This window comes from Amblyraja radiata, chromosome 20 (genome assembly GCF_010909765.2).
Source record: "Amblyraja radiata isolate CabotCenter1 chromosome 20, sAmbRad1.1.pri, whole genome shotgun sequence".
NCBI classification, from domain to species: Eukaryota; Metazoa; Chordata; class Chondrichthyes; order Rajiformes; family Rajidae; genus Amblyraja; species Amblyraja radiata.
In genome coordinates, this window is record NC_045975.1 from 43,400,132 (window position 1) to 43,414,825 (window position 14,694).

Here is a 14,694-nt window from a genome sequence, read left to right on the forward strand (position 1 = left end):
GACAAATCCATACCTGACCCCTGAAGCGTGTTTCTGATCTGTCGGACAGGTGTTTGGGGGGTTTTCATTATAGAGAGAATTATTCTGTCATCAGCCGTGGAGGTCTTCCTTGGCCTGCCAGTCCCTTTGCAATTAGTAAGCTCACCAGTGCTCTCTTTCTTCCTAATGATGTTCCAAACTGTTGATTTTGGGAAGCCTAACGTTTGGCTGATGTCTAACAGTTTTATTCTTGTTTCTCAGTCTCATAATGGGTTATTTCATTGGCACAACTTTGTTCCTCGTTGATAAACAGCAATAAAAGTTTCTAAAGGTGATGGAAAGACTGGAGGAAAGACTAGGTGCTGAGAGCTCACATATACCTGCATTAGAAGGCATTTAAACACACCTGAGCAATTGCAAACGCCTGTGAAGCCATGTGTCCCAAATATTATGGTGCCCTGAAATGGGGGGAATATGTATAAACACAGCTGTAATTTCTACATGGTGAACAAAATGTATAAAAATGGCTTTTATTAAAATCTGACAATGTGCACTTTAACCATATGTGATTTTTTTTTCCTATTACAAATCTCAAATTATGGAGTACAGAGGCAAATAAATAAATAATGGGTCTTTGTCCCAAACATTATGGAGGGCACGATAGATTATGTGAATAGCTGCACGTTTTCCCCAGGGTAATGGAACTAAGAACTGGAGGGCATAGTTTAAGGTAGGAGAGAAAGGAGATAAAAGGGACCCAAGGGGTAACCTTTTCGACATAAGGAATGGTTTAGAGAGATATGGGCTACGAATAGACAAGTGAGAGCAGCTCAGTTAAGCTGGTTGGTCAGCATAGAGTTGGGCCGAAAGGTCTGTTTCCATGTTGTATCGCTCTATGATTCTAATTAATGTGCATGTAAGAGAAAAAGATTGGAAAAGGATATGTGGGTCCTTGATTGTTGACTTGAATGTGACCCAGTGCCCGTTTCCATATTGTATGATTTTACAATTACACTATACAAGACAATTATAAACTATGGGTGTCCAGAAATCCTTATTCAACCAAAAGAATGCACCAATGACCAAAGACTGCACATTTTAAACTTTGGAAATTTACTTCAATCCAAGGTTGGGTTAAGGATGGCCAGTAGCCACAGATCTAAAAAGAATGGTGCATAAATTCATTGATGGTTGGGGAATCAGAGCTAAATGCACTGGTGAATGGACCATGGGGAAAAGCAAGGAATTGAAGACCAATGGAGTGAGATCAGAGAGGTGAAGGAGTGGGGGAGCTAATGAATTGATTTATCTGTTGGAGTATTCATTCTGGTATGATACTGTGAACACCACTTGGTCCCAGAAGTGCCCATTGAAGAGTGCTACATTATTGCCGTCCCCCAGTAATGCTCATGTGCACCTGATCTAGGAATCGCGTCAATTGTGGAAGAATGACTCCCACCGTGAAGTTGACTGATTCATTTTCCAAAGCAATTCCAAATAGCACGGGATCATTCATTCAGGCATTCAAAAACATTATTGAATGATATGCAATATGAAATTCAATTTACAAGCAATTACAAATATGAAAAAAAGGATTGTCAATGGCTAATTACCATCATAGTTCCCATGGCTTTCATTATGAACAAAATATCAAATGAACACGCCAAATAACAAGATTTCATGTTTCTGAAAAATTAAAATATGTTGGAAAGGAACTCAAAATAATATGCATGTACGAGCTCCTTGGTGTGAAACAGCATTTTTGAAACCACATTGTCTGAACTTTTGAGATGGAAATACTGCTTGCTGTTTAGTAGCCCATGCTGAACACTGCCTAGATTTTACAGAATACAGACATGAACTGCTTCGTTTACCAAGGAATTGCAAGCAAAATTGTAAGACTGCATTATCAGTAAACACTTCTGACCTTAAAATGGAAGGAAGGTCTTTGATTAAGCAGCAGAGTTGGCTGGACCTATGACATTGTCCAAATTTATTCCTACTGTGAAGGCCTGAGATAATGACTGATGACTCCAATAGCGACAAACATCTTCCTTTGATCGAGGTATGACTCAAACCACTGGTATGTTTCCCTTGATGTTCAGTGCCTTCTTGATCCCAAACACAGTCAAGTGTTGCTCAGTGTTAAGGCAGAGACTTTCATCTTACCAGCGATATTTATATTTGGCCCATGTTTGGATCATGGCTGTGATTAAATGTATGGCTCAGTGGCACTGTGAAATCCAATCTGGGATTTGATGGCATTTCCACAATAATCCTGCTAGGCAACATTTACATTTGTATTCAAGTGACTGGTGCCATTGGCAGGCAACTACTGCAAAAAACAGGCTTTCACGGTGCCTGCAATGTGTTTCTGAATGATAGAACAAGAACCTCCCTACCAGCCCTCCCCCCGCAACCTTAAGATTGCGTATTTCCACATTGGAGTGCAACTGTTCCCATTTTTAAACACAACTAGCTGCCATTCACACATGTGTGTGTAAGATTATGTCATTCCCTGCTGAAACCTAGGATATTAGATATCCTTATACCAAAGAACACACTTCATTGCATTTCCACTCAAGAACCACAGTTCCATGGTCTGATATGCTATTTAAAGAAAACCCACTGCAGCTAGTCCTAGCCCAGCATTGGGAACACAACCATGATGGAGCTTGGATTTTACATGGTCAATAGGCAGGAATAGGCCATTTGGCTTATCATCCCTAATCAGTTCCTGCCTTCTCCTCATATCCCCTGACTCCGCTATCTTTAAGAGCCCTATCTAGTTCTCTCTTGAAAGTATCCAGAGAACCGGCCTCCACCGCCTTCTGAGGCAGAGAATTCCACAGACTCACAACTCTCTGTGTGAAGAAATGTTTCCTCGTCACCATTCTAAATGAATTACCCCTTATTCTTAAACTGTGGCCCCTGGTTCTGGACTCCCCCAACATCGGGAACATGTTTCCTGCCTCTAGCGAGTCCAAACCCTTAATAATCTTATACGTTTCAATAAGATCCCCTCTCATTCTTCTGAACTCCAGAGTATACCAGCCCAGCCGCTGCATTCTGTCAGCATATGACAGTCCCGCCATCCCGGGAATTAATCTTGTAAACCTACACTGCACTCCCTCAATAGCAAGAATGTCGTTCCTCAAATTAGGGGACCAAAACTGCACACAATACTCCAGGTGTGGTCTCACTGGGGCCTTATGCAACTGCAGTAGAACCTCTTTGCTCCTATACTCAACTCCTCTTGTTATGAAGGTCAACATGCCATTTGCTTTCTTCACTGCCTGCTGTACCTGCATGCTTGCTTTCATTGCCTGATGAACAAGGACCTCCAGATCCCGTTGTACTTACCCTTTTCCCAACTTAACACCATTTAGATAATAATTTGCCTTCCTGTTTTAGCTACCAAAGTGGATAACCTCACATTTATCCACATTAAACTGCATCTGCCATGCATCTTCCCACTCACCCAACCTGTCCAAGTCACCCTGCATTCTCATAGCATCCTCCTCACAGTTCACACTGCCACCCAGCTTTGTGTCATCTGCAAATTTGCTAATGTTACTTTGAATCCCTTTATCTAAATCATTGATGTATATTGTAAATAGCTGCAATCCCAGCACCGAGCCTTGCGGTACCCCATCCAAACGTGCCGCTATTTCATCTTTTATAATTGACTCCAGCATCTTCCCCACCACCAAGTTCAGGCTAACTGGTCTATAATTCCCTTTCTCTCTCCCGCCTTTCTTAGAAAGTGGGATAACATTAGCTACCCTCCAATCCACAGGAACTGACCCTGAATCTATAGAACATTGGAAAATTATCACCAATGCTTCCACGATTTTTCGAGACACTTCCTTAAGTACCCTGGGATGCAGACCCTCAGGCCCTGGGGATTTATCAGCCTTCAGTCCCATCAGTCTACCCAACACCATTTCCTGCCTAATGTGGATTTCTTTCAGATCCTCCGTCACCCCAGATCCTCTGGCCACTAGTACATCAGGAAGATTGTTTGTGTCCTCCTTAGTGAAGACGGATCAAAGGTACCAGTTCAACTCATCTGCCATTTCCTTGTTCCCCATAATAAATTCACCTTTTTCAGTTTCAAGGGTCCAACTTTGGTCTTAACTAATATTTTCCTCTTCACATACCTAAAGAAGCTTTTACTATCCTCCTTTATATTCTTGGCTAGCTTATCTTCGTACCTCATCTTTTCTCCCCGTATTGCTCCTTAAACATTACCCAATCCTCTTGCTTCCCGCTCATCTTCGCTACGTTGTATTTCTTCTATTTTATTTATTTATTTTTCCCGGTAAATTGCTGAGCCAGTTATCCACTTATCTGAACTGACCACCTCCATTCCAACCTTCCACCAACATCTACCAGCACCACTACCCGCCACAACCAAAACTTCAACCTCATGATCCCAATACCATTTTACCTATTCTGGTTTTGATCAGACCCTCAATGCCAGCCTCTGTTCTGGAGCCATCCCATCCTCCAACCCATCTACTCTGCCTGGAATTGTCTCATTTTCCTCCAGTACTGTTAAATTCTGCAGTAGTACATCCAGGATTAAAGCAATGATTAGCATGCCACATCATGATTCTTTGATGGGCTTGTAATACAACAAATTAATTTAAATCTGAAGACGGTTCCAACCCAAAACGTCATCTATTCTTTTTTTCAATTGATGCTGAGTTACTCCAGCATTTTGCGTTATCTTCAAATTAATTTCTGTCAGCAGGAAGGAACAGAGCTGGTGAAAAGATGCATAATGATAAGAGTTTAAGATAAAGTAGATCGGCAAAGTTTATTACCATACTGAGTGGGTCAGAAACTGCAGATCATAGATACCAAATCATTAGCTAAACCTCTAAAAGGGAGATGGGGATATCCTTTTCACTTTGTTACTATGTTAGGGATGTAATACTTGGAAATATGGTAGAGGCTGATTTCCTAAGAAAAATTTAAACGTGTTTGGACAAACACTCGAAGAACATGAAATGTTATGGATAAAAAAAAATTCCCATTTGGGTCTTGGCAGCCTTCTCTTTCAAAGTGTTTGCCAATATGGAGAAGACATTAGCCCTTTCTGTGCAGTATATTCTAGAGCAGTGTCATATTCGAGAGCAGCAGCTTCCTTGCTACCCTGGATGGATTAGTGAAAGTTTGTTAACTTTTGGCGAAGATGTGCAAATAACCCACTGTTTGAGGCGATTCGCAACTTCTGGGGTATCGTTTCTTTCTGAATTGTTACAGGTTGAGCTGGACCTTAATAAATGGTACGTGTATTAAATTACCTCACTGACCCACTCTCTAGGTGCAGTTTCATGCTATTGTTCCGATCCCACCTCAAAGGAGCAGGCTCCATTGTTGGCAAGCCAGTTGCTGATGTGGTAGTTGTCCATGTTCCTGTATTCCTTCTTAGCTGTCCAGTCGGTAAACTTCTTCTCAAACGCTGTGAAAAATAAGCAATGTTAACAATTCAATCCAAAGAAGAAGGACTTTGCCAACAACTCCAAATTTATTGGAGGATATAGTTGCATCATGGAGCAGCAGGATACATTCTAGCATTAGATTTGGAAAGACTGAGCAAAATCTAAGCAGGAAAGTTAGGAAAACTAGAGAAGGTTTTTTCTCGGCAGTGTTGGTAATGTTAAATTGTTAAGAGAGATAACAAAAAGCAAATGGTAAAATGGAGTTCTCCCAAAAGAAAGTTCTGAAACTGAATTGATAAACATGCCTTCAAACATTCCCAACATTGACAATGATAAAAGTACCTGATGATTCAGGAAAATAAAGCCAGGATTTCTAGCAAAAAGATGTATTTCTGAAAGGTGCCAGCTACAGGCAACTCTATGCTAGAATGAAATGTACAAGAATTAAATGTTGTTTATACTTTATATAAAATCTTTCATTACGTTTCTCTAACCTTTGGAAACATTCTTTCCCCTTTATCTGATGAATCCTCCATTTCTGAACAGGTGTAAGAATCGGAGAATGATGTAAGGGGGTTCACTCGTGGTCGGTGTGTATTCGAGTATGTGAGCTGGGATACGATTAGGCTGTTGATAGTTCGCAGTGATGAGGCCATATTAGATGGGACTGAAGGGTCAGCAAGTAGGTCTGTAACCAAGCTCTGTGCCTCACCCATAACAGCGAGATCCACACCACACCCACTGCTAGAATTCTGTGGCAAAAACAGGATTGTAGTTATAACAACACCATATTTACTCAATTTGATAATTCCAAGTCATGCATCAGTCTGTGTAATAAGTTACATTTTTCTGCAACAATTATCCAGATCTTGTTGAAAAAAGGTCACTGGAAACTACTATTCCAACTAAAATAGAACTTTGTATACATGTACAACAAATATAAAATTTTGTTTGAGTTTAACTGACAAGTACACGTAAAAAAAAAAAACGAGATTCATTCTACAATTTACTTGGCTGCATGTATATTTCGATAATTAATTTTAATTTAGTTTTAACAGCACGAGGTCCCCACTACTCAAGAGAGATAGGAGCACAGCGTTCCCACGAATAACAAATGACAACTTGGCTGCAAAGACATACAACAGTCAATTCAAACATGGACATAGTTTCTGTGTAAATTTCAGCCTGTCAAAATGGAAATGGACTGAAATTGAAATAATTTAATCCCTTTAATGTTGTTGTACTTGGAAGTTGGAAATTGAATAGATTGCTGATTATTAAAATCTGTAAATACCACCAGCAAATTACTCAAATCTAAGTTAAATGAACATTCATGATTCTTTAGCACAAGATTAAGATTAATTAAAATTTAACAACAGACACAAACTATCCTTACCAATTATTCTACAATATTTAAAGATTTATGTGTTGTTATTATTTCAAGTAACAAATGCTGAGTTAACCGTTTAACTCTAATACAGATAATTTATATCAAATAAATATTGCTTCAAATCGTTAAATGCTTTTTTTTCATTAAATATATTCTGGACGTAGATACTTCAACCAGAGAAGACAGTCTCAGTTTGAATGGCAGCATCAGCGACTGTAAACAAGTAATATTATCACAAGTAATAATATGCTGTTTGTATGGAGTTTGTAAGTTCTCCCTATGATCGCATGGATTTTCTCTAGGTGCACCGGTTTCTTCCCACACCCCAAAGACATACAGGTTTGTAAGTTAATTGGCTTCTGTAAAATTGTAAACTGTCCCATGTGTGTAGAATCGTAGTCGGCGCAAACTCGGTGGGCCAAAGGCCTGCTTCCACGCTGTACCTCTAAAGTCTAGGTCTAAGTAAAAAATAAAGTATTAATTCAAACGCTAGTTTACTCATTCCAAAACTGAACATGTTTTCAATATAAATATATATATTTTTTTTTTCAGTCTGAAGAAAGATTTCGGCCCGAAACGTTGCCTATTTCCTTTGTTCCATAGATGCTGCTGCACCCGCGGAGTTTCTCCAGCATTTTTGTCTACCTATGTTTTCAAAATAACCTAATACTTGTTGAAATAATCCACTCGCGAAGCACTCACCAGAAGTGCGATTGTAATAATTGGAAAACCAGAGTTCACCATTATATCGTGAAATTAACTGCAAACAATAGAATGCGCACAGGAATTATACATGAAATAATAAATCTCCTAAATTGCAGATCACAATCCCTTTAAATAGCGTTGTTACAAATTCCTACCATCAGTGGCGCGCCAGATCTGCGCCCTGCCTGTGCGTGCGACTCGAGCAGCTGTGTGGGGGGGGGGTGATTAAAATGCAGGTTTTTATTGGTTGTCGGAGAGGGATTCGCTCTTACAAAAAACTCATTAAGAAATTTTGTTGTGTGACTTTCTTTTAAAGTTTTGGGTCTATTGAATCGCTGAACTAAAGTCAGACCAGAGTTCTGACGCCTTCAACTCCTTCAAAATCACGGATCGCAAGAGCAGGACAAAACAAAAGGTAGATCGTTTATTTAACATCTTATCTAGTTTTTTGTGTAATTCAATTTTAATCTGCTGATGCGAAATATGTTATTTAGCCCCCGTTATCGGCCATGTCTTTGTGGCTGTGAGACTGTGACTGAGAGCAAAGTCATGGCGGCAGCCACAATTCAATTCAAAATCCACAAACATCCACTCTCAAGAGAATCAAATTCATTATTTTTAGCACTATCATGTCATAAGAACATCTAAATCATCTATATTTTGTGTTATTGTCTATCCATGATCAATATTTCCATACTAATTATCTGACTAAAAACTTCCACAGTACATAGTTTCCAGATAGAAGTTTAGTATGAAAATATTAATCATGGATAGACAATTACACAAAATATAGATAATTTAGATGTTCTTATGACATTGTGCAAAAAATAATGATTTTGATCATCTTGAGAGTGAATGTTTGTGGATTTTAAATACATGTCTGTGCAAAACGCCCCTTGCCTGCTGCAGTGTTATAAACCAACACAGTAAATTTTAGGTGAATTAAACATTCAATTCCATCAATTTGGCATAGAAATTCATGATAAAGTAAGATTTAAACCATGTTACATTTTGAATTATTGTGTGAATGGGATCAGTTTGTTATTTGGATACTTTGGCTATTTAAATTTATTTTTAGCCTTTTCTTAAGAATGGGATAGATGTTTAGATCTAGTAATTGAATTTAGATTAATTTAATTGATTTTATGACACAGATGAATTTTTTGTTGGGTATTTACTATTTGTTTTAACGTTACAATAATATTAGTTCTGATCTTGAGAATATCACATTTTTGAATTTTTAAGGCAGTCTGGGTGTTTATTACTATTTCCGTCACAACTGTTAATTTTGTAATCAGCTACTTAATTAGGTAATTAACTAATTATATACTTTAATTTCAGGCCATCCAAGTAAGATGTATCATATATGTTTCAGAATGCTTCAATCTATAATAACTGAAAATTTCATTCAGTTCTCTTAATTTTTAAGAAAGTTATGGGCTTTTACGTCAATGGACTGTCCTCGATCACAGCTTTTATGTTAAGCTAATGGAAAAGCAATAGGGAACAAGATGCTAATTTCCGATTATGAAAATGGCCATAACTTTATTAATACAGGTGCACAACCTTTTATCCGAAAGCCTTGGGACCAGACACTTTTCATAATTCAGAATTTGTCGGTCTTCGGAATGGAAATTTTTTAGCGTAGATTTTAATAGCTGGCTCAGTGGTACGCGACGGAACGCTCGGCTCATATCCGCAAGGTCGCGAGTTTGCGCCTTGATCCCGGCAGTTACTCGGTCGTGAGTTTGAGTCTTCAATGTCGTTTTTTCTTGCAGAATAAATGTCTGTATGAAATGCAGTGTGTTGAATTAATTCCTGAATTTGTAAATGTGCCCGCAGCATTGAAACACCTCTCGCACTCATGTCACCCTAGCGGGGCTACATGCCCTTAGGCGGCCTAGCTCGGGATTCTTGAATCCCCGAGCTAGGTCGCGAGTTTGCGCCTCGATCCTGGCAGTTACTCGGTCGCGAGTTTGTGTCTTCAATGTAGTTTTTTCTTGCAGAATAAATGTTTGTATGAAATGCAGTGTAGGAGAGGTGTACTGACTGTGTGGGCAGAACTTTGGAAGTGATTGCCCACCAGTCTAAAAAGCCGCTGTGTCTCCCTGTCCCTGGGATAGCAGGGGGCGATCAAACAGCACAATACCCCCCTCCCCCTCCAACTCCAGAGGAATCCGCTCCCCGATGGGCCGCTACGGCGACAAGTGGCAGTTTGCCCACAGCCCGAGCTGCGCCCCCTCATCCGCCACCCCAAGAACAAGACGTACCTTGCACACCATCAGCTTCTGCCCCTACGTGTTCCTCTGGAGTTGGAGCGGGGCTGGGCTGGAGTTGCTGCTGGCTGTGGGTCTCTGGGATCTCCGTGCTTGCAGTGGGCCTGGGGGTCGGTGTCCCGTTGGTCCTGACGTCTCTGGCCACCCCCCTGGACTGGAGCTGAGACTGGGAACTGTACCGCCCTTGCCCCCTCCCTCTGCAACTGCAAACAACCCCACTCTCCTGCAAGGGCGGTACAGTTCCCGGAGGATGGCAGGTGGCCGGAGACGTCAGGACCAACAGGAACCCGCTCCCCGATGGGCCCCTAAAACGCCCCGAGCTGCGCCCCGTCATCCGCAACCCAGGTTCCTCTGTAGTTGGAGCGGGGCTGGGCTGGGCTGCTGTTGGCTGTGGGTCTCTGGGATCTCCGTGCTTGCAGTGGGCCTGGGGGTCGGTGTCCCGATGAGGGGGCGCAGCTCGGGGAACGGCTTTGGGTGGTCCTGACGTCTTCGGCCAGTTTGCAGTTTTCCTCTGTAGTTGGAGCGGGGCTGGGCTGGGCTGCTGTTGGCTGTGGGTCTCTGGGATCTCCGTGCTTGCGGTGGGCCTGGTGGTCGATGTTCAATTGGTCCTGACGTCTCCGGTGACTGGCACGGTCCTGCTGGAATCGCCGACGCGAAGACAGTGCAAAGCCCCCGCGCCGGCGCAATGGGCGGGGAGCTGGAGAGGGGAGGGAAGGGGTCACACACATAGCCGGGAAGCAGAGGGGTGGGTGTAGGTGGGGGTGAAACTGAAGGGAGCGACAATCTGCTGCTGCCTGCGCGCTGAGTTAAAAAGTTCCCACGCAAGCCATGGGAACTTTTTAACTCAGCGGGCAGGCAGCAGCAGATTGTCAATTATTAACCTTCCCGCGCAATATACCCTCACCTTCTCTTTTATGAATGGGGATTTAGTTCCCCTTTCTTCGAGGACCGACCGGAGGTTCCGCTGTCACCTCTGCGGGCCGCCCTCGGTGAACGTTTTCAAGGACCTTTCTTCAAGGACCGAAAAAATGGCCGCTATTCGGAGGTTTTCGTTATTTGGATCTTCGGATAAAAGGTTGTGCACCTGTACTGAAGATATGAAAGTGAATTAGGTATCAAATTAGTTATTTTGTTGCTTTATCTGATGGGATAAATTACAGGCTTGATTTTTTTTTATCTCAAAATGTTGTAACATTCCTACTTTAAAATACATCTTTGAGCAAGTTCCAAAGATGGCTTAATATTTCTCATATTTTTGAAAAAAATAATTCCATACAGAATGATTTTGTGATAGCATTATGTAAATGAAAGCTGTTGTTAGCATTGGCACATGCCTTGCAGATGGTGGTAAAGCTTTTGAGGGTCATTTGTCACAGGGTGCACTGGGAATAATTTACTCTTGTAAACATGTGGCTTGTCTATTTAATTTTCTAGTTAATGGTGACATGAGGAGAGATAATTAGACTTCCACTCATTACAAATGGCTGATGTATGGCAGTTGTGTGGGGCCCACCTTGTCTGGTGGAACTTGCTGCCTACTGGCCCAAATGTTGTCCAGTTCTCCATGCATTATTTGAAAAAGTGCAAAACAAATTAAAAGTGGTCACAGTGAATACTTCCACTTCTGTCTTTATGATGAAATGGAAGTCATTAATGAAACAAGTTAAGATGACTGCCACGGGCAGAGTGCAGAACCCATGATATTTCATGGCAGCAAGGCAAACAGTGGCAAACAATGGCCTTCAAACCATCCTGAGGTCACAACTAGTGATGTTTGCTGCTGATTGTAAAAAAAGTTAAATTTTATTCCCAACTCCTTGCGAAATGAAGTTGTCAAAGTTGCCTGCATTGTTTACTCATATATCAGACATGCACTGCGGGCAAATAATGTTCTTGCTGTAAAAGTGGTGGGCAATAATCAGCTTCAGTCAAAGTGAAAAGGGGAAGATGGAATCCTCTCTCCTTGCTTAAGTAAACGCAGCTCCAGGTGCATGATAACACCATATCCTGCAGGTTACCTTCTCAGGCACACACTTGGACACCCGACACCCGACACCCCCCCCCCCCCCCCACCATATGCTACGGTGTTACGGGCAAAATCGGTATCTCCTCCATTGTTCTGCCGGGGGGGTGGGGGGGGAGGGGGTGGGGGGGGAGGGGGTGGGGGGGAGGAGGGCTTCTCCAAAAGGACAATAGAACTTTAAGGTGGAGGCTCACAACTACTTCCCAAGGACATTTAAGGATGGGTAAAACACAGTGAACAGTTTAAGTGATTATGACAAAATTGAGGCCTGCTCTCAAGATGATTTGATTTTCAGTGCTGGAAATAGTGTTGGATGCACCCCAAAGTAAACAGTGCCCAATGTGGAAAATGGCTTTTCAAGGAAATAGCTGAACTGCGGGGGGGGGGGGGGGGGGGGGGGGGGGGGGATTGACATCCATTCCGAACATCACATTCTGTTTGTTGACTACAAAGGTAGGTGAGACAGGAAAATTAGAAAAATAAATCTGCTCCATCATAAGTTTGTTATTTTTAATTTTTCTTTCAGTTTAATCTTGTTTTAGATGCTCCTTGTAGATACATAGAAAATAGGTGCAGGAGTAGGCCATTCGGCCCTTCGAGCCTGCACCGCCATTCAATATGATCATGGCTGATCATCCAACTCAGTATCCCGTACCTGCCTTCTCTCCATACCCCCTGATCCCTTTAGCCACAAGGGCCACATCTAACTCCCTCTTAAATATAGCCAATGAACTGGCCTCAACTACCCTCTGTGGCAGAGAGTTCCAGAGATTCACCACTCTCTGTGTGAAAAAGTTTCTTCTCATCTCGGTCCTAAAGGATTTCCCCCTTATCCTTAAGCTGTGACCCCTTGTCCTGGACTTCCCCAACATCGGGAACAATCTTCCTGCATCTAGCCTGTCCAACCCCATAAGAATTTTGTACGTTTCTATAAGATCCCCTCTCAATCTTCTAAATTCTAGCGAGTATAAGCCAAGTCTATCCAGTCTATTTGTGTTATTCCTTTCCCTTTTTTGGAGACAATCTACCCATGAGAATAATGATGATACTGAATTGTTTGCTCACTTCCCTTTCTATTGAAAAACAAAGCAAACGCAACAGGCTCGGTATCCCAGCATCCATGGCATTGAAGAACAAATTGTACACAAAGGCCAACACAAGTGGCAGGGTAAACCTGACCTTTTCCGGCATTAAATAAATTCTCCCTTCAGAGAGAAATGGAAACAAAAACAATGGGCTCAGAAGTGCATCTACGGAAGGTGATATATTCAGATGCACCAAACACATTGATGAGTCAAACAGCAGCTACATGCAGAAACATTTCAAGAAATGGAGAATTATAAAAGTTAAGTGCCAACTGATGCCACAATTTAGCAACAGAAATCAAAATTAAAGCAACATGAGCTGTGCACTTCAAACCGAGAATCAAAATTGAATCTAACATTCTACTTCATTCCAAATTCTAACATTATACTTGATTCCAAATTGCTTTTGCAGCTTCAGAGTTCAAACTGGCAGAGACTCAAGAGTAATGTTTGCACACATTGAATATGAATCAGATGAAACAAAAGATCCAATTTTCAACACAGAATCTAATTTACTCAACAACAGCTGAGCAACTGAAAGATTTCTCATTATTTTTGTGAAAATCTCCATTCAATGTATCCTGCATCATCGGAATACATTGGAAGTTTGCTGTACTAGCACAGAAGAAATGAAGTAAATGTGCAATGGAGATTATAGCTGCTTGTACGCATAAAATGAAGCTTGAATTTGCAGCAGCATGACATCAAATAATACGCTATATACCAATTACTGCCTGCAAACTGTCAGCATTTGGAATATTTTCATGCCATCAGATGCTAATATTCTGATATGTTAAAAGTACAAAACTGCAAAACATTCTCTCCTTTCCAACTCTCTGTATTGTTTTCTCACTTTAATTTTATTTTCCTCCTTTTGTTTGCTTGTATTAATCCCAACGACTATTATACTTCCTTCTCAGTATTTGTGCTGTGTATTTTCTTAGAAATTGAGGAAAAGAAAAGCTGTTTCCTGCTTTCTGCTCCCTGGTTTGCTACAGTTCAGTTTTGTTCTCAGAGATGGATGATTTGATCGCATCATTGTTGCTGAATGGAAGGAATCATCTCCGCCTGATGCCTACAGACAACCAGTCGTAAAATGTTGAATCCACGAGCAATGGTCATCTTTGTGGGAAGTTATCTTCAGCCAGCAGTGAACAAAATCATGGCTGATCTATCTTTCTCCTAACTCCATAACCTCGGACATCCGTACTAATCAAGAATCGATCTATCTCTGCCTATCCCCTGGCTCTCAGTTTGAAGAATCAAAATCCTAACCAGATTCATTGTGATGATCACGGAATCGTACAACACATGTTATGATTGGGTGAAGACAACGAGACTGTTCACGTGGGTCTGTACCAGGGGTGGGAAATCTGCGGCCTTCTAGGCTATTAAGTGCGGCCTTTTGAATGAGTACAAATTTTGTAGAACAAATCCTTTTATTTTTATTAATGTTTTTGTTCTTCTTGTATTATTTTTATTTAAATCTTAAAGTGAATGTATTTAAAATATCAAAGAGTAAAAGAAGATTCAACGAAATAATCTTCCCCGACTGACGGCCACAATTAAAACATTAGTAAGTCATGAGGGCTATTTTAACACCTGTTATGCTCATGATTTAGTTCTAATGCCACTCTAGAATGTACGTTAACCTCCCTGCCTGACTGGCGCCACCACCACCTGTGGCTGGTTGACGAGAGGGAAAATGTCGGGTAGAGTCCGCTGGCCATCCAGTCTTCAGTATTATCAACTTTTGATAGCGGTGCTTTGTGATACTGCAATA

General features: G+C 41.4%; 1 protein-coding gene across 2 annotated transcripts in view; it reads right to left on the minus strand.

Annotated features, from left to right (window-relative positions):
* Nucleotides 1–14,694, minus strand: part of pde3b (phosphodiesterase 3B) — a 138,729-nt gene that overhangs the window by 32,530 nt on the left and 91,505 nt on the right. For both annotated transcript variants that reach the window (XM_033038502.1, XM_033038501.1), the window contains exons 3-4: nt 5,927–6,184; nt 5,295–5,452 (exon numbers count right to left, since the gene is read on the minus strand). In XM_033038502.1, the coding sequence (XP_032894393.1) occupies nt 5,295–5,452; nt 5,927–6,184 (416 nt within the window). The remainder of the gene's footprint in view (nt 1–5,294; nt 5,453–5,926; nt 6,185–14,694) is intronic.